This window comes from Octopus bimaculoides, chromosome 1 (assembly GCF_001194135.2).
Source record: "Octopus bimaculoides isolate UCB-OBI-ISO-001 chromosome 1, ASM119413v2, whole genome shotgun sequence".
Classification (NCBI taxonomy): Eukaryota; Metazoa; Mollusca; class Cephalopoda; order Octopoda; family Octopodidae; genus Octopus; species Octopus bimaculoides.
In genome coordinates, this window is record NC_068981.1 from 55,790,634 (window position 1) to 55,811,932 (window position 21,299).

The 21,299-nt window shown below is 36.0% G+C and overlaps 1 protein-coding gene across 1 annotated transcript in view; it reads left to right on the forward strand.

The window, feature by feature from the left end:
• Positions 1 to 7,951, forward strand: part of LOC106883876 (glycerate kinase) — a 32,597-nt gene extending 24,646 nt beyond the window's left edge. Inside the window, exons 3-5 of the mRNA XM_052966818.1 lie at positions 1,522 to 1,670; positions 2,223 to 2,398; positions 6,854 to 7,951. Coding sequence (XP_052822778.1) covers positions 1,522 to 1,670; positions 2,223 to 2,398; positions 6,854 to 7,726 — 1,198 coding nt within the window. The 3' untranslated portion in view covers positions 7,727 to 7,951. The remainder of the gene's footprint in view (positions 1 to 1,521; positions 1,671 to 2,222; positions 2,399 to 6,853) is intronic.
• The last annotated feature ends 13,348 nt before the right edge of the window (positions 7,952 to 21,299 follow it).

Here is a 21,299-nt window from a genome sequence, read left to right on the forward strand (position 1 = left end):
AGTGATTCCTGATGGGCCGGGGGCTTTCCCTGTCTTCATACTCTTAATTGCTTTATCTACCCTGGTACTGTCAACTCGGAGAGCTGGTCCCTCTGTTGGGTTGACATACGGCAGGTTCTCTTTCTCCCATTCATTCTCTTTATTAAGCAATCTATCGTAGTGGCATCTCCATACCTCTTTTTTTGCAGCCTCATTTAGTGCAAGCGTACCATCATCCATGCGAACACATTTCTCTCCTACGACATCAATCACTATTCTCTCTCCTACACTGTCTTGCAACACGAAATACCTCGAGTATATATATATATATATATATATATATATTTGTATGTATATGCATATATATATTCATACATGTTATGTATATATAAATATATAGGCATGGCTGTGTGGTTAAGAAGCTTGCTTTGCAACCTTGTGGTTTTGGGTTCAGTCCCACTGCATATCATTTTAGTTTTTGAGAGAATTTGTAAACAGAAATTGGATGGAAGCCTATCGTGTGTGTGTTTGTGTGTGTGTGTGTATGTGTGTGTGTGTGTGTGTTTATTTATGTGTCTGTGTTTGTCTTCACTACTGTTTGGCAACTAGTGTTGGTTTGTTTACATCTCTGTACCTTAGCAGTTCATCAAAAAAGACCTATAAATTAAGTACCAAACTTAAAATAACTACTGGGGTTGATTTGTTCTACTCCTCAAAGTGATGCCCCAACATAGTTGCAGTCTAATGACTGAAACAAGTGAAAGACAAAAGTTAAAAGACATATAAATAGTGTAAGATAAGGAAGATCCAAGTAAAGAGATAGTGAAAGACTGATAGTTGTAACTGAGCAGTAATGTCTTCTCTCTACTTCATACTAATTCTTCCCCCTTTTCATAAATATACTACACACACCATAGATATACATTCTCATTCATTTCTCTTAGACAATACTGTAGAGACAGTAGTATTTATTGGAATACTGTACTTATTATAATTCCACATTTAGAAAAATTGTATCTTTGAAAGGTTAGTTTGCATGGTAGATTATAATCTGTGATCTATTTTCTAACTCATCAACAAATGCTAATATGTTTGATATATGGAAGTCAATGAAACCATTCATTCAACTATCTCAATCTGGTGACTAAATCTTACAAAGTTTAAAATCTGTAAAATCAAAACTTCATGTATTATTTCCTAAATTTCAGAATGGCTGACCTCATAATTTAGATGGATTGCTAGTATTCTGTCATAGTTTAATTGGAACTAACTTGCTAGATATCTTACATCTGCACACCACGTTAATAACTGTGATGCTGTACCTATTAGTTGCTTCTTAGGAATTTGTTAAGTTTATTCCTGTAACATAAGTCTACTTTATGTAAAACTGATGAAAGCTATGAACAACATAAACGACTTAAGCTACTCAATATTGTGCAGAAAGGCAATTTTTGTCTCATCTAAATTAAAAGTTCTAATTTAGAAAACAATTTTTGAAGAGAAAATAATTTCTAAACAATTTTTCATCTTTTTCTGTTTTAGTTCTCTATTACCAACTTCATCTCAGATTTTATTATATGAAGGTGCAGCAAACAATGTTCCAGATGAAAATGCCCATGCTACTGCTTTGAAGATTCAAGAACTTGTATGTGCATTACAGAGTTCTGATATTCTGATTGTCCTTATATCTGGTAAGTTAACAGCTTAGTGGTAAGTGGACACTAGGAAATAGTAAAGAATGCTTCTAATTATATTGGAGAAAGAAACAATTAAAACATATCTATGCAGCCAAAATAATAGAAGCCTTCCTGTTCAGTCTAAAACGAATTTAATAATTTCATTTTGAATACATTTTTATAAAAAATAATTTTATAGTCTGTTTTGAAGGCGTCGATGTGGCTGTCATCCCTTTTCAGTCAAATAAAAAAAGTGATTGTTATTTACTATGATGTAAAGATTTGTTGATTAGGAAGAGATTACTTCACCATTATAGTTTTGTATTTATTGCTGAATGGCAAATTGAACCAAGTCTTGTTGCTTTGCCTGGTTTGAGTTATTTGTTGTTTTTAGTGTGTTGATTATATATTGTGCTTTTAAGATCATTGATAGTAAAGGCTGAGTTTTACTTTTCTGAGACTGTAGAAAGTTGCTTTGGTAGAGGGAAGGACATCAATACAAAAGCATGGTATCAATGTAACAAAAATACTAAATGCAGATGAATTTTTAATTATTATCTCTTTCAGGTGGTGGTTCTGCCCTTCTACCAACACCGTGTCTTCCCATAACACTTGAAGACGAAATCATTCTGACCAAACTCATGTCATCTCATGGAGCAACAATAACACAACTTAATACAATCAGACAGAATATTGAACATTTGAAAGGAGGTGGCCTTGCTCATCTTGCTTATCCAGCTCAGGTTTTTAGCTTGCTTTTCATTCTTTCTTTGTTAAGAAAAGAAACAATTTCATTCACTTTTGTATAAACTTAAATCCTAGAACTTGTGTAAAAATATTAATATTTTTGTTGTTTTTATTATCATTAAGTTTAAATATGCAAATCATTAGAATTATTGTACAGGAAGAGATGTAAGTTTGTACTATTCATACCCTTTGTGAATGTATTTAGTACTGTAGGTGAATTTATAAAATAATATTTACTAAGAAATAAGTAAGGCAACAAGTGAGTCTTTTCATGGTCACTTGATTTGCTAGATATATCAGCTGAATCTCCTCAGTACTGGTGATTCATCTGCTGTATCTAGCAGGATGAAATATTAGTTTCAAAATTTTGGCCAATGGTCAGTAAGTTTGGGGAAGGAGGTTAGTCAAGTACATTGACCCAAGTTTTATTGATCGTGAAAGGATGAAAAACAAAGTTGACTTCAGTAGAATTTGAACTCAGAAAGTAAGGATGGACAAAATACCACTAACCATTATGCCTGGTACATTAACGATTCTGCCAGCTCGCCACCTTAGCAGGATGAAATATCGACACTTTGAATAATGAAATCATTCATATATGTTTGCCCCTCCAAATGGTATGACCATAGCTAGTATGCTTTGACAAATTTTCTTGATCATTTCTGATCTGGGGCTAAGCAGTAACAACTGAGGACTTAGTACAGTGCCATATTCTTGCCATACATATCTGAAAATAAGGATGTATAAAAATAATATGTGTATTGAATTATTGACCAAGTATTTTGATTAACTTTGTTGATGTATGCAATACTATATTTCTCCTCCAAATTTCTGAGGAGCATCTTAAAGCCAATTGGGGGTTCTTCTTGTTTAGCCTCAGGTCAGCCCTGATTCAGCAGACAATATGATTAAAAACTTTCCTGTTGTGACTATTCTCTTTTTTTTTTCTCAGATGTGGTTTGTATTTTGGACTACATTATTCAACACCAATTTCTATGATAAAAGAGTGTGATTTGAGGAGATTGCACTAATATTTCTGCCAGTGTCAGAGATTTCAAAGACACTCCCTCAGTGGCTCATGCTGATTCTGGTTTTTAGACTTCAAACTAGAAATTAGTGATCAAATACTTCATCTACTCATCTACTCATCTACTTTCTTTCAGTAATAGAATAAGAAATTATAGCTCCTTTTTGATTAGAGATAAATGTCTCCTGGATAGGTTAGAAGTCTTTGGCATGTAACTCTACCTGATGAGCAAGGAGGGAATTCAGAGGGTTGAGTAAGAAGTGGGCTTATTGGTTCATGAAGGACCTAGATGAGTGAACACAGTCTAGGTGACAAAAGGAAGAGAGCTAAGTGAGTTGACAGTGATTGAGGGGAGATGGCATGAGATGAGCTAACTCTACTGAGTAGAAGCCACTGTATTAGCAGTAGAAGGGGAAGAGGTAAGAAAGCAACATATTTGAGTAGCTCCAGTCAGATTGTTTTTCTTATGTAAGACTTCAGTGTGTGTTTAAGAAGTCAATATTTATAGGAAATGTAAAATGCTTCCAAGGGACCATGAAGAACCTCTTTCTGTGAAGATGAGAGTATTGTTGAACATCAATGATAGCAGAGGTGGTTTGGATGCTTTGTAGTGTCTTCTGTGAGGAGAGCAGAAGTTGATAAGAGCTGTAGTCTAATAGAAGTGGTACTTCTGGTGTTGTAGACAGTAATCTTGAATGTGGAAGTTGCAGCATTACTGATAGAGGGGTTAGCAGTAGTGGTGGTAGCAGATTAATAGATGTGATGGTGATGGTAGGTCAGTGGTGATGTGGCTATGGAGGGATTGGCTTGGTAGAGGTGATGGTATGGTTCTTTAATGATGATAATTATAATTATGTTAGAGATAAAAAAGGTGGAGGAAGGTGAGAGTGCTGACAGGAGTGATAAAAATATCAAGTGGTGGTGATTATAGTGATTTTTTTTTATTATTTCAGTGTCTTTGCTGTGATAAAAATAAATTCCACTAACATTTGAGTGGTGCTTAAAATCTACTTCTTAGTTTGGGCTTTATGTCTTCAAGTGGATGTGAGATAAATCTTCTTTATCCACATATACACATACATGCATACATACACACACTCATGTGCGTACACATGTACGCACACACACACACACACACACACACACACACACACAGAGTATATTACAAGTTACCAGTATATTACAAGTAACATTTATAGTTGATCAGACACCTTTCCCAACTGATTGGTAAATCAAGGTACTTAGAATAAAGTGTCTTGCAAAGAAAATAATTAAAATACCTGCAATTCATAAACTATAAGTTGTTAGTCCAATACCTTATCTACTTAGCCATTTCATCTGCTCTCTTCAATAATAGATGATAATATATATGAATGATTGATTTGTACAGAACAAATCATTAGGTTAAGATTCTTTGTAAGTAACCTAACTTACAAGTAGTTGATTTTTCCTGAAATCATTTTCTTCTACCTAAAGTAATAGAACACATATTCCATGTACTAATTTCTTGGACAAGTCCAATATAGATAAAAAAAAAAAAAACTCTCACCTTGATTGTGACAAAGATGGAAATACCTTTTAAGCTTTGAGTAACTTTTAAAACCAGTGGGTCATATAAATTTTCATGGCATTAATTGAAGAAGAGAGATATATTTTCTCTTGGGCTGGTTGAAGAGTTGCTGATTTGTATTTCATCACTGGTATTATACGGTTTATTTGGCAATGACATTAGTCTGCCTCACTGAAAATAGATACAGGGTGTAGTCAAAAAGTATCCAACTTTTGGCCAAGAAACAAGTGATATTAAAAACTCACCACTTTGATTTAGTCTCCTTCAAAGTATTCGCCTTGAGAGTCTACACACTTTTGCCAGCATTACTGCCACCGCTAGAAACATTTCTGGAAATCACTTCTTTATGCTGTAGAGCTGTGCCATCAAATTTTGCTTAATGTCCTCTATTGACTCAAATCTTCTCCCTTTGAGTGTTTTTTTTTGAGCTTTGAGAATAGCCAAAAGTCGCACAGAACCAGGTCTGGGAAGTAGGAAGCCTGACAAACAAGTGGTGCATTTTGCTTGACGGGGAATGCTTGGATGAGTGGGTGCATTGTCATGGTGGAGTTGCCAGTTCTTTGCTACCCACAGATCAGCTTGTTTTCACTGCACTGCTTCATGAAGGCAACGAAAAACCCCCAGGTAGTATTCTTTGTTAACTGCCTGCCCTTGTGGTGCATACTCATGATGCACAATACCTCTGTAGTCAAAGAAACTGGTCATTATCAGTTTAACATTGCTGCATCCGAACGTGCACATCTGAACGTGCACATCTGAACGTGCACATCTGAACGTGCACATCTGAACGTGCACATCTGAACGTGCACATATGAACGTGCACATCTGAACGTGCACATCTGAACGTGCACATCTGAACGTGCACATCTGAACGTGCACATCCGAACGTGGGGTGTAACCGGCCCACTTATGAGTACCCCTCATTCATTGGACAATGAACTTTGCTTGCGAAGACCTATTGAGGCAAGTGTAAACAAATCAAAATCGCTAATGTGGCTGATGACAGTACCACCTAATTAGCACTTGTGACAGTGGAACGTTACAAGCATATCCAAGCGTGATCATTGCCAGGACCATGGATTGGCTCCCGTGCCGCTGACACGTGATCGCTGCCTGTGTCACCATACCGGCACATGTGCCAGTAGCATGTATAAAACAACATTCAAGTATGGTCGTTGCCAGTGCCGCTGGACTGGCTCCCATGCAGGTAGCATGTAAAAACACTTTTTGAGCGTGGTCGTTGCCAGAACTGCCTGACTGGCCCTCATGCTGGTGGCATGTAAAAAGCACCCACTACACTCTCGGAGTGGTTAGCGTTAGGAAGGGCATCCAGCTGTAGAAACTTTGCCAGATCAGATTGAGCCTGGTGCAGCCTCTGGCTCACCAGTCCTCAGTCAAACCGCCCAACCCATCATGGAAAGCTGACGTTAAACGATGATGATAATGATGATGATTATCATTTTGTGCAAAAAAAATCAAGTTTGGATACATTTTGACTGCACCTTGTATTTGTTAAAAGTAGTGGAAACATTACACAATTGACAAATATTTAGTTCATATATAAAGTTCAGCTCAAATTCTATTTTGGGTATGGCTTACTGAGGGCCGAATCTTAAAAAAGATGATTTGCGCTATATATGCCACATGAAATTGAAACCTCCAGGTCAACTGCAGTGATTTGACAAGTTATACAATGAAAGATATACAAGCAATTTTAATCTGAATGTTGATTGATTTTTATCCTGAAAGTTACAGACTGTTTAGACCAATATTGATATCTAAATAATCATAAATCATAAATTTCTTTAATTCAGAACTTTCAATATTAATGTTAATATTTTTTTGATGTTGTAGGTCATTTCTTTAATTTTATCAGATGTAATTGGTGATCCTCTTGACAAAATTGCCAGTGGTCCAACTGTATCACAAACCTCAGAGCCACAGGATTGTTTAAAAATATTTGATCATTTGAATATTTCTCACAAGGTTCCAAAATCAGTCTTTGAAGTGTTACATGAAAAGCAATTGGAATATGAAAAGAACAGAAGTAATTTCGAAAGAATGAATGCCTCAAAAGTTTTTAATTTCATTATTGGAAGTAACAGTATTGCTGTGGAACGTGCTCGGATGAAAGCTGAAGAACTGGGATATCAAAGTATTGTTTTATCTACATATCTTGAAGGTGAAGCTAGAGACGTTGGTTGTCATTTTGTAAACCTTGCCATCTCTGTTTGTAACCAATATATCAACAAGTTCATGGTTAAAAAGTTAAATGAATATGACTTTCCAGAATTTTCCAACAGTAAACTAGATGAGCTGAAAATGTTAATTAAATCTGCTGCTTCAAACTCAAATCCAATCTGTATTTTGTGTGGGGGTGAAACCACAGTTACTATGAAAGGAAATGGTAAAGGTGGCCGAAATCAAGAAATGGCTCTTTCTGTTGCTGTTATGTTGCAAGAAATATTTACTAATGATTTAAAAAAGGAATTTATAGTTGAATTCCTCAGTGCTGGGACAGATGGACAAGATGGTCCTACAGATGTGGCTGGAGCAATGGTATCATCTGAGATGGTTGTAGAAAGTTCTGCTAAAGACTTTTTGAATAACAATGATTCTTATAATTTCTTTAAATCATATTTAAATGGTCAGCATTTTGTTTGGACTGGACTAACAGCAACTAATGTGATGGATATCCAGTTATTAATAATTAAACGTAAAAAGTAGAAATCAGGACATATTTGAAAGTGTCGGCATTTGCTTGGCTAATTAAATGGAAATTAACATGAGAATACATCAGATTATGATTCACCTTTTAAGGGAACAAATAAGTCACTTTTTAAGGGAGCTTTGTTTCTAGTCAAAAGATTTTGATAATTAAGCAAATATAAAAATTTATGACAAAATTAGACATTTGATAAAAATTACATTAAAATATGTTTCATTCAAATATCTTTTATAATGTGTTTTTTTTTCCTGTTAAGTACTCCTGATAACATCCTGATTTATCTCTTAATCGACAATGACCCTCTCCTCACAACTTCTCTGGATCCTCATCACCCTTATCTCTTTATCTCATGCCCCCTTCCTCCCTCACCTTCCACTCATAACATGCACTGGAACCCCTCTCTACACCCCATCCCATCTCACCACTCTTCCACTGTGCCCCTCTCTCTTTTCTGCTAATCCCAAATACTCCTTTCTTTCCTCTCGCAACACTACTCTGTTACTCTCATATTACCACTCTCTCATAACAATAAAACTGTTCCTCTTATATTTCACCCTTTCATCTCCTCTCCTAAAATCATCACCCACTCTCTCATACTCTTCATTCAGTTGTGATGCTTCTTTTGTGTTGCTAGTTACAAGGTGGCCTCTCTAATGCTGATGACTTGACAAAAAAAGCACTCACTACATTCTGAAGAGTCATTGCCATTAGAAATTGCATCCAGCCATACAAAATTGAGACATCTGAGTGTAGCACAGTTCTCGGACTCATTAGCTTCTGTCAAAATGTCCAACCCATGCCAGCATAGAAGGCTGGTGTAGAATGATGATGTTGATGATGGTATGCTTAAATATTTCAATAGAGTTATGAGTAATGTTTGTAGAGTGATGACTCAAACTGTTGAACTTTAGTAGATTTGAATCCAATTTCTTTTTAATGGGTTAATCTGTTTGTCCTCAGGTCATTGTTTTAAAGAACCTACATTCAGAGAGACTGGTGTGGCTGTGTAGTTAAGAAGCTTGTTTCCCAACCATTTGATTTTGGGTTCAGTTCCACTGTGTGACACCTTGGTCAAATGTCTTCTATTACAGCCTTGGGTCAACCAAATCTTTGTGAGTAGATTTGGTTGACAGAAACTGAAAGAATCCCATTGTGTGTTTATGTGTTTGTTTGTGTTTATTTGTGTGTAACCTTGACATGCTTGTCTAGAGATCATGTGATTGTTGTAAATAGGCATCACTGTCATACAAGCGAAAACATGTTTGGTCATGGAGAAATATTTCCCCTATTCGGAAACAGGTGAGGGCTGGCAACAGGACAATCATCAGACTGTAGAAAACCTGCTTCAGCAAATTCCGTCTGACTCATGTAAGCATGGAAAAGTGGATGAATGAATATCAAGTGACTTCTTTCTTTGACCAATCACCAGTGAGTATTGTATCTTCTCTTATTTATTTCTTATACTCTCAGCATTTCCTACATCTCAGGTTATGGGATCCTCTGAGTCAGATTCTTCATCATTTATTCATTGATCCACCATATTACTATATCTCATACAACTCAATAACTCTGAAGTTAAGGTGCTAAGTTATTGACAACACAGTTCATGCTGCAGGCATTTTTTATGTTACCTGTAGTGAAGTTTGCAACTTTGAACTCTTCTTGTTTCAAATTGCCTTTTAAAATTTTGATGTTATTCAGACATTATGGTTGAGTCTCTTTAGAGAAAATGGGTAAAAATCACATAAACATTATGTACAAAGATTGGAATTTGCAAAATCATCCCTCTCATGGTTTCATGAAAAACTGACGGAAAAAATATTTTAAAGGTTTCTCATCAATTTTCTGGTTTTCTGAACTATGTTTGTTGTTGAGTCAACTTACCTTCACAATATTCATTTGACACAGTAATTGTACTTGGAGTACTGAATTAAGTGGAAATTGCTGAGATGTTTGCTAGTGAACAATACTGAGAGTGAATCCTTTCATCTGAGAATAATTGAAGAGTGGTTATTCCACATAAAAATGTGATATGAACTTGTAATGGATGTAGCAGTGTTTTGGGTTGATTGTAGAAGCCCAGCAGGGACAAAAATAGGACCATACATTGCAAAATGATGCATGACAACTGAAATATTGAGAAATATGCTACTGGCTACAGTCCTGATCCATCTAACATATGTCAGCATGAAAAGATAAATATAATCTGATAATGATCATAGTAATTTATATTTATTGCTTTGTACCTGAAAAGAATTATAAAGGATTATTAAATAGATTATATGTATGTGTGTGTGTGTGTGTGTGTGTGTGTGTGTGCATATACAGTATTTTACATTTGTTTTATTAAGCTGGGATTGGTTTCGTTAAAGCAATTACTTTGATGCTTTTATAACTGCTAACCACTCAACCATGAAGTAGGGAGTGAAACTGATTTCATGGTCCTAGGAGAATAATGTTTGCTTCTGAGCACAACTGTTTGTTGTTTGAACTCCTGTCTTTTGTTTCACAGCTACTGTGTCTCTCATTATACACAGACAGATAGATTGTGTTCTAGTTATTTTCTATCACCCTTTTAACTCTACATGTATCTCTCCATATACATTACATGTCTATATTTCTCATATTCTTCTTTAAACTAATTACTCTTCAAGTATACAGATTGAATTTCATAACAGTATATTTACACTTGTGAGGTTGATGTTGTTCAGCTTGACCTTATGTAAGGTGATGCATGTAGAATAAATGTTAGCAAGATGGGGTTTCCAGAAGGCACAGACCTTATCTGTAATCTTGTTTAACACCACCACTGAGTACTTTTGTGATTTTAGTGGAATCTAATTTGTTGCAAGCATTTGGACTATTTCTCTGGTCTGAGGCTTACTGTAGATTTTTCTTTCCTTTCCCCACTACCTCAGAGTTTTACAAAAGTCACAAAAAGTTTGGATGCAGGTAGACTGAGAAAAATATTTGTTGGGAAGGTAGTACATAACTTGTTTATCCAGAGGTGTAAAAAAAATGTTGAAGTAGCATTAAAAGAGGAGTGGAGAAACTGCATATGTGAACCAGCAACTGTAGCTTGTTGGTAAGTGTTTGTCAATCAACCAAATTGCCTTCTTTTAGATGTAGCCTTTTATCAGCCCTGGTCAAACCATTCAACCCATGCCAGCATGGACAACAGATGTTAAATGATGATGATGATGTGCCCCTCTCTCAGATAATGTGTCCCTCTCTCAGATGATGATGTGTCCCTCTCTCAGATGATGATGTGTCCCTCTCTAACCCTAATACTCAATTGTAAGTTTTACTTCAGCTATTTACAGAATAAGCAACTGATCAGAGCTGAAGTATCTCCTTATCTTGAAGAGGAAATCTAAAGTTTGAAATCCAGTTTTGGCAACGTTATGAGTTCACCAACGATCAATTATCAGTGATTATGAGTAGTAATATTCATAGTAACTTTGAGTGCTTTAGTTGCATATTCTCAAAGAGAGGTATAACTCTGTCTCTTTGATACGTGTAATCATTTTAGTTTATAGTTGTTGCAAGACTTCATCATCATCATCATCATCATCGTTTAATGTCCGCTTTCCATGCTAGCATGGATTGGACGATTTGACTGAGGACTGGTGGACCAGGAGGCGACACCAGGCTACAATCTGATTTGGCAGAGTTTCTACAGCTGGATGCCCTTCCTAACGCCAACCACTCCGAGAGTGTAGTGGGTGCTTTTATGTGCCACCGGCACGAGGGCTAGTCAGGCGGGTACTGGCGACGGCCACGCTCGAAATGGTGTATTTTACATGCCACCTGCACAGGAGCCAGTCCATCAGCACTGGCAACGATCTTGCTCGAATGTCTTTTCACGTGCCACTGGCACAATTGCCAGGAAGGCGACGTTGGTAACGATCAATGGCCACGCTCGAAATGGTGTATTTTACGTGTCACCTGCACAGGAGCCAGTCCATCGGCACTGGCATTAGCTTTATATTTATAGAAACAGTGCATGTCTGTTTTAAGATGTTTCCGTATGTATGTGTATTGCATATAATCATATAAATAAAATGTACAGAGTGTTGTTTAACAAATTAAACAGATACATGATCAAAGACATACCTTCTTTTTAATGGTTTGTAGGATTGTGTGTCCTTTCCTTATTTAAAATATTAAGGTATGATTTGAGAGACATCTGGTTGCTATTTGTAGCACATTGTGGGACAAAACGGAGATGCCTTCATTCATTTGTAACGATATGCTGATTGGCTATGTGAATCTATATTTGGTTGGTCAAAAGACACATTTGTAGAAAAACTAATTGGTTGTGCATAAGCTGATTGAAAACACAGTGAAAAAGAAAAGGTAGAATGTTAGTAGAAATTTTAATTTTTGTTTTCAAAAGTCATATAAAAAATGCAATGATTTATTAATATTTGAATCAACTGTCATAATGCTTTAATGTCCTATGATCAATTTGTCTATGAATATGTCTTTTAATCAATTTGTCTTTTGGTCAATATGCTTTTGACCAATGTGTTTTCAACAAATGTGTTTTCGATGAATGTGAATAATCCCATATATGTGCATGAACACACGCACGCACACACTTGAATTTTTCTTTCTAGGGCTTATCAAGAATTTTTAGTTTCAATCCACTCATGACCATTTAAAATATATTATATATTTTAGTTGCTATTGTTGTTGCTGGTAGTAGTAGTAGCAGCAGCAGCAGTTGTAACTATTTTGTTTATAGTGTAAGACAATCAACAAGATCTTTGATTTAGAGTTGCCCCTTATATCTTGTGAATGACTATATTTTCTCACTTTTACATGAGTGGTTGCTGTCATTTACCTGTAGTCCATAACAAAAGTATGTTCTGGTTTCATCAGATGTCTTGATATATTACGCACTGTATGTTAGATTCATACAAATGGTGTTGTTTTGTTTTCAGTCCTCTGTGAAAGCATACCTGGGCCATTCATTGTCCAATAGACTGGAGGATTTATCTTACTTGGAAACAAGTAAAGATTGGCATCAGCAAAAGCATCCAGGCATAGAACACTCTGCCTCAATGTAGTCACATCTGACCCATGCAAACATGGAAAAAGCAGATATTAAAACTATGACATGTATGCATGTGTGTGTGTTGTATTCATTCTTTCATAATCACCATGCATCAGAGGTTATTTGTAATGTTTTTATCAAACCACTTAATCTTTCTTGCAGTCTTTTATGCACCAAATTTAAATAAATAAACAGAAGAAAAAAAGAAAAAAAAAAACATTGTTATGAAGCCACCAGTTCAAGTTGTTGGTCAGCACTCATTACAATAATTAGCAATGACATATATATGTCTCCGCTAAATAACATATATCTAATGTCCATCTAATTACATAATTATGCTAATCTAGAAAATTTCTCAAGAGACATTTTAAAATTTTTATGTAGAAAATCATGTGATTTTGTTTTTCAGCCAATAAGACTTAATTCTTCACTTTTTACATTAAAAGTATTTTGCTATTTTGAAATACTGGCTTTATGTATGTGTGTGTGTGTGTGTGTGTGTGCGTGTGCGTGCATGTGTATGCACATGAGTGTGTGTATGTATGCATGTATGTGTATATGTGGATAAATATATGTGTGTATGTGTGTGCATGTACATATATATATATCATCATCATCATTATCAACATTTTAATGTCCCCTTTTTCATGCTTGCATGTGCTGGTTGGAGTTTACTGAGTCAACCTTGTTTCCAAGCAGGGTAATATTTCTCCGGGGTCAGAAATGTTTTCATACAATACTGGAAGACACTGACAATCATTTTAGATCAACGCAAGGAGATGCAAGCACACGCACACATGCATGCATGCATACATGCATGCATGCACACATGCACACACACATGCATGCACGCACACATGCATGCACGCACACATGCATGCACACACACATACACACTGAGCTTCCTTCAATTTCCATCTTTCAAATCCACTTGCCTAAGGTGCCATACAATGGGACTGAACTATGAAAAATGTGGCTGGGAAGCAAACTCTTACCACACAACCATGCCTACACCTATATACACACCCACACACATACATACACACACACACAAATATACATGCATATACGCACACATGTATGCATGTAAGTATATATATATATATATATACATTATGTATGCATATATACATATGTATACATATATACATATGTATATATATAATGGAAACATCATTGGGCTTTCTCCTTCTTTCTCTCCAACTTGTACACACACACACACACACACACACACAGACACACACACACAAACAGATAGACAGACAGACAGATACGCACACACACACACACACTCATTCATACATGCACTCACACACATGTATGCACCATGCAAATACACACATACACGTACGCACACACATACACACACACACACGCACATACACATACTCATGCACACACATGGACACAATCATGCACAGAAATGAATATACTACTGCACATATTTCAGAGGTGTCAAATGACTCACATTTATTAACACAAGGAACTTCACTAGACACCTTAATTACAACACATTTATGTCTCACCCTACAACTATCTGCACCAGCACTAACTACTATTAATACCTCACAACCATTACTATGATTACTAATACTATTACTATTACTGAAACCACACCACCACCACCGCCGCCACCACTACCACCACCACCACTACCACCACCACCACCACCACCACCACTACTGCTGCTGCTTCTGCTGCTGCTACCACTACCACTACTACTACTACTACTACTACTACTACTAGCACTGCCTGCCGCCGCCGCCACCACCTTCACCACCACCACTATAGTTTCTCACCTATTGTTCCTTGTTTATGAATTGGGTTGTCAGTAAGTTCAACTCAGCTTAATAGTATCATCTCTCTTCTCTAAATGCCTGGGCCATTATGAGAGTAGTACCTGTGCTATTGATACAGTGCTGTACCTGTGATTGAATATATATTTTTACCCTTTAGCCTATAGGCCACCAACTATCAACTCAACTATTGACAATGAGTCATACACATGCATGCTATGAGTCAATGAAGGAGTGTCTACATGGTCACATAACTTGCTAGAAATAGTTGCCAAATCTCTTTTAGAACAGATATTATCATGTTGAATAAAGAAGGACACATTAGCTAATGTGGTCCCAGGTGTCTGCTGAAAAGATAGGATGGTTATGACTGAAAGGCCTTTGATCATAAGTCAGATTGATCAACAACCAACCAACATTAACACAAGTATAAATTTTTCACTATAAGTACTGTTCTTTTTTACTCTCATATTTTTATTAGCAATTGATATTGTATTCTATTCTTAGTCAAAATTTTACATTATAATGTCATACTCTCGGAAGTTGAAAGATTGTTTTCCTTGACAATGAGATTTTGCATGGAGTATTGTACAATGTTGATTAGAAAAAAGAGGTAAAAGATGATGATTACACTGCTTTGTCAGTAAAACAACTATTGGGTTATCCCATAAATCATGTGGGTATTTTTATACTTCTTTCATTTTTCAAAATTAAGATAAAGTTCTTTTTTAATCTAAAATATACTCTCTTTCATTTTCTACAATGCTCTTCCATCTATCTGGTAGATTTACAAGGCCCCTCTTCCAAAATTCACTGTCCATGATGAAAAGTACTCCTCCAGTACTGTTCTGACCTTGTCTACAGAATTCATATTTTTTCCGTCAAAATGATTTTGAAGACTGTGGGATAAATGATAATCAGATGGGACAATGTCCAGCACATATGGTGGAGAGGGCATTGTTTCTCATTCAAACTACTCCAGCCTTTGGAATGTCATCCTTGCTGTATGTGGCCAAGCATTATCCTGATGTAAGAACACCTTTCGTCTTGAAACCAAAGACGGTTGTTTTTCTTCTAGTGCTGACTTAAGCTGCTAAAGCTGCTTGCAGGAGATCTCCTTTGTTACCATTTGGTTTGGGTTTAAAAGTTCAAAGTAGACTAAACCTTTCACATGCCACCAAACAGATAACAAGACCTTACATGGGTGAAGACCTTCTTTAGCCTGGGGTGCTGGTGTTTCTCCTTTCCTTACACACTGTCTTTAGTACTTGACATTTTTATAGAGAATCAATTTCTTGTCATCAGTCACTATTCAATCCACAAAGGGTTCATTCATTAGACATGACAGCAAAGAAGAGCACACATTCACACTTTGTGCGTGATTAGACTCAGAAAGTTTGTGAGGAACCCATTGACCCAACCTGCTGACTTTTCTGATGGCACACAGGTATCAATAAATGGTTGAATGACCAAATCCAAACTTCTCTGCTAGTTCCTCAATAGTTATGATGGAATTTTGTTTCACCAGGGTTTGCAGGACACCCTCGTCGAGCTGTACAGATCTTCCAGGATGAGGCTCATCTTCTAGATTGTAGTTTCTGGCTTGGAATTTCTGGAACAATTGTTGACACTGGCTTATGCTTATTGTTCGATCTCCATATACTGCATTAATATTCCTCACACTTTCTGTTGTGTTGTTGCCTTTATTGAACTCATAAAGAAAAATATGCCAAATATGCTCCTTTGTCACTTCCATTATAGCTTTGAAAAAATAACTGCTAAAATCGAACTGCACTCTTCAAAACTTGCACTAAGAATAAGTACAAGGTAAAATTACTACCTGCTTTTTAGTAAGTTGATGTAAGTAGTTTACCCTTTCCCCCTATAACTTTTAGTTCATGCAATTGAAAAAAATGCATTATTTATGGGTTGACCCAATATAAAGGAAATAGCAGGTAGTTGATTCTAGTGTCAAATGATATTTCAAATGAAGATATTACTAGAAATTATATCTACAGGGTGTCCTAAAAGTCTCCAGTTTGTTGATGTAAACCCTTTCTTTCAGGTATCTATAACTGAGACATTTTTGTGCTTGACCATTTAAAGTAGGCCTCACACATGATTCCAGCAAGATGGGGCAACTGCTCATACCACAAGAGAAACAATGCAGTTGCTATGGCAATGTTTTGGAGAGAGAATAATCTCCTGCTATAGCAATGTCAACTGGTCTTTACATTCCCCAGACTTGACTAGCCCATATTTCTTCTTATGGGGATACCCGAAAGAGAGGGTTTATGTCAACAAACCGGAGACCCTGGTGCAACTGAAGGAGAACATCAACAGAGAAATCAGAAAAGTGTGGTCTGAAATTCTTGATGGTGTTATGGTGCAAGTTTTGGAAAGAGCACAGGCGTGCAAAGCCATTTAAGTGATGTCATTTCTTCCTATGTCATGTAGTGGTGTTGTAAAATTTGACTTGTATGTATTAATTACTATTATGTCCTTTATATTGTATCAAAATTTCATGCATTTATTTGTAATGTTAAGGAAGTTATTAAAAATTGAAACCCATCAGTGACTTTTGGGACACCTTGTATATATGAAAATTTCAATGAAATAAGTTGTTTTCTCATAATGCTCCCCATTCAATTTGGAAGTAAATTTATCATCATTTAAATCACAAGATTGATATTCTGCTTGAGATGATGACTCTCAGAGTATTAAATTAGAACTATAATGTTCACCAAATAAAGATCATTTAGAATCAAAGTCAACAATCATTGGAGTATTTTATAATCCAGTCACGGGCAAATTGTGGCCTACTGGACTTCCTGAAAGGTATGCTTAATGAAAATAAATTTTTGTAGTGATGCCTAATTATGAGCCATGTTTCATGAGTTCTGCTTCTTGAAAAAGGGTACCTATGCCTGTTATAATTTGTAGTAATAAAGAGGTATTTGCTGATTATGTATTATTGGATGAAAATCTTAAATTTTTGCTTTTCCACTGTATGGTTGTAAGCACCCAACAAACTAAACCTGTATTATAAATTTGATTCTAGGCTGTGCATTTTTCCGTAGTCAATTGTGTAGATGCAAATGGCTTCTACCAGGTTGTCTTGCTTGGCACATTACATGGAAAGAACACTTATTCATTTTTCAACACTCCTACTTTGAGTTATAGATCTAATTTTTAGTTGTAAATGTAGTCTAGTATCCTACTCATTTTAACACTGCCATATCACCATCTGTCACTTGAGTGCCTATAGTAGAATTCAGTCTGTTACAATTATTTGCACCAAATTTGGGTCTGAAGCTAACACACTATCTTGATACATTGCTTCCTGTGACACCTTTCTTTGCATGATGCTACTGTTTGTTAGAAAACACAAAAGAAGTGATTTTTCATTAAAGGCCAGGCACTAAATATGGAGTGGTTATAGACCCATGAATAATGTTGTAGAAGCTTGATCTTGTTTCTTGGTAGGCCAGTCTGTAGCCACTAAGCCCAAGCTAACCTACTAACAGTGATGTTTAGCAACCCATGACACATGGTTTCTTCTCTTTACTCAATGGTCTTGAAAGCTCTGCAAAAGTCATAGATGCCTTCCTTTTTTAACTGAACCATTAAAAAATGGTCATTAAACTTTACGGACTGTTTACAATTCAGTGTATTCTTTACTGATTAAAAAAAAAAATCTAAAACACACAAACAAACAAACAAAAACCAACCATTCTCATGTCATACTGCATCTAGAACTGTGTCTTTTTGAAATGAATTGGTTCAAAGATTTTTCGGATTTGGTCAAAGAAGTGTAAGACAGAATATATGTGGGTTTCTTTTGAAGCAATTGAATTCAAGTTGTTGAAGAATTAAGAAAAAGTGTCATTGAGTATGGAGTAGGTTAGTACAGAATGTACAATTTGATCATATGCAATCAAATTCAAACCTTAATTACTTGACATTATGATATATTTTATTTATTTTCATATTTTTTTGCAGACATTTATGCACATATTAACATCATTTTTAATCCAAGTTAATAGTTTTTACTCAAGACAGTGTTATTTTCCTTACTTGTAGCAGAACTAGAAATGATTTTCATGAGATTCCTATGGTTACATTTGACCTTATACTAATATATTTCTTTAAATATAACCAAAATATTAATAAAATTTGGGATTTAATAAACAGTCTATGTACTTATTTTAAAAGTTGGGGTTAAACAACATTTTTTTCTTACTCCTTGTCCTAGCCGCTGAAACTGAATCTTCCTACAATAGAACTAATTTATAGACTTTCTTTAAAAGAATTCAAGAAATTAATTATTGTATTTGACACCTTAGGGTGTATAGTAAATCACTTCTTAGCAATACCACTACTAATTCCCTTTTAAATTAACATATTTTTCATTGGTATCAACATTAGCTTCATTTAATTGATTAATTATCAGATTATTACAGTGGTGCATTAATCTGTCATAGATAATTTTTTAACAGCTTTATTGACTAATCAGTTAATGTTATTGACTATATTCAGAGCTGTACATTATACTTGCTTTTTTTGTTGAGAGTACATTAGACAAATGATTATTCAGATATTCTTCTATGCCAAACAATAGTGTTGTGACACAGTTTTTCTAGTGCATTTATATAGAAATTTCTAAGCTAAGTGTTAAGATTTTCATTGTCTATTTATTTATTTTAGTATCATCATCAGCACTATCATCATCATCTGTCATCATCATCATTTTATACCAGTTTTTCCTTACTTCTTGAGTACAACATCTTGCCTCTCAGTGCAATGCTTTGTTATTTTCTTTATGAGGTTCAGCCTTCTGAGATTAGCTTTCACCACCTCTCATGTCTTTCTTGATCTTCCACTTGCACAGGTTAATTCAACTTGGATCGTTTGGCACTCCTTTACTTTGTTGTCTTCTATGAGCTCATGTCCCTATATGAGCTCAGTCTTCTATCTGACACATTATATCTAATTCTTCTTATTTTCAGCTTTTCTCTTGGCTCATTTGTGTATGAGTGTTGATGCATGTTAACGTTATACATTCAGTGAAGTATGTTTGAATCATTTCTTTTTAGCTGTCACACATCTACATTTAATGACCATATTTTGTAACCATACAACATTGCACTCTTTACACTAACACCATATAATTTACTACACACTCAGAAACCAACTTTGTGACCATCAGAGGTAATAGTTTCTAAAATGTTTCTACTCTGTTCTTACTCTGGCTGCTATGGTTTCAGTTCACCCTCCTCCACTGCTAAATCATCTAGTTAGCAAAAGTCATTAACTACTTCTGGAGAGACTTTCAGTAATTTGAAACACTATATTTCATGGATAGTTTGTATTAGGAAGGGCATCCAGCTGCAGAAACCATGCCAAAACAGACTATGGAACCTGGTGTGGACTGTGGAAGCAAGGACTAGAATCAACGGGCCTTAGAGTCAACCTAGCTAAAACCAAAGTCCTAATAAGAAGGAAGGTAGACAAAATACAAACTCCTTCAGGTAAATGGCCCTGCTCGATCTGTAGAAAAGGCATAGGTAGAAACTCCATAAGTTGTACCCAGTGTAAGCTATGGACACATAAGAGATGCAGCGATATCAAAGGAAGGCTAACTAGGAAGATAGTTTTTGTATGTGGCAGATGCTAAGAAGCAATAAACACTGAAAATGTGCAGAAAACAACCATTGCCACATTCCAGGGAGAAAAACTTGAAGTAGTTGATAGCTTCCGCTTTCTAGGTGACCAAATTAGTAGCGGGGGAGGGTGTGCTGAAAGTGTAGCTACTAGAATAAGAATAGCCTGGGCAAATTTCAGAGAGCACTTACCTCTGCTGGTGACAAAGGGCCTCTCACTCAGAGTAAAAGGCAGACTGTATGACGCATGTGTACGAACCACTATGCTACATGGCAGTGAAACATGGGCCGTAACTGCTGAAGACATGCGTAAGCTCACAAGAAACGAAGCCAGTATGCTCCGATGGATGTATAATGTCAGTGTGCATACTCTACAGAGTGTAAGTACCTTGAGAGAAAAGTTAGACCTAAGAAGCATCAATTGTGGTGTGCAAGAGAGACAATTGTGCTGGTATGGTCATGTGGCAAGAATGGATGAGAATAGCTGTGTGAAAAAGTGCCACACCCTAGCGGTTGAGGGTACCTGTGGAAGAGGTAGACCCAGGAAGACCTAGGATGAGGTCCATCCGAGCTTTCAACAGGTCTTGTTTTTAATACTGCTGGGTTTCTAGTATCTGTAGAATATAAAGCAAGACATGACAGAGTCGGCCAGTATTTACACTGGACAATATGTCGGCATTATAAAATCAAAATCGCTGACAAATGGTATAAACACCATCCTGAGGTTGTGACTGAGGGAGAAAATGTGTCAATTCTCTGGGACATCCCCGTACATACCGACAAAACTATAAAAGCTAATAAACCGTATATTATTATAAAAGATCAGACAAAGAAGATGTGTTTATTAATTGACATGAGTATTCCTTGCGATCATAATATAGCGGCGAAAGAATTTGACAAGATCAGTAAATATAAAGATTTGCTAATAGAAATTGAAAAAATGTGGTATCTCAAGGCGACTACCGCACCAGTGATTGTAGGATCTCTAGGAATGATAAAAAAAAGGTACTGAAACCTATTTGAAAATGATACTAGGCTTACTATCCCTACA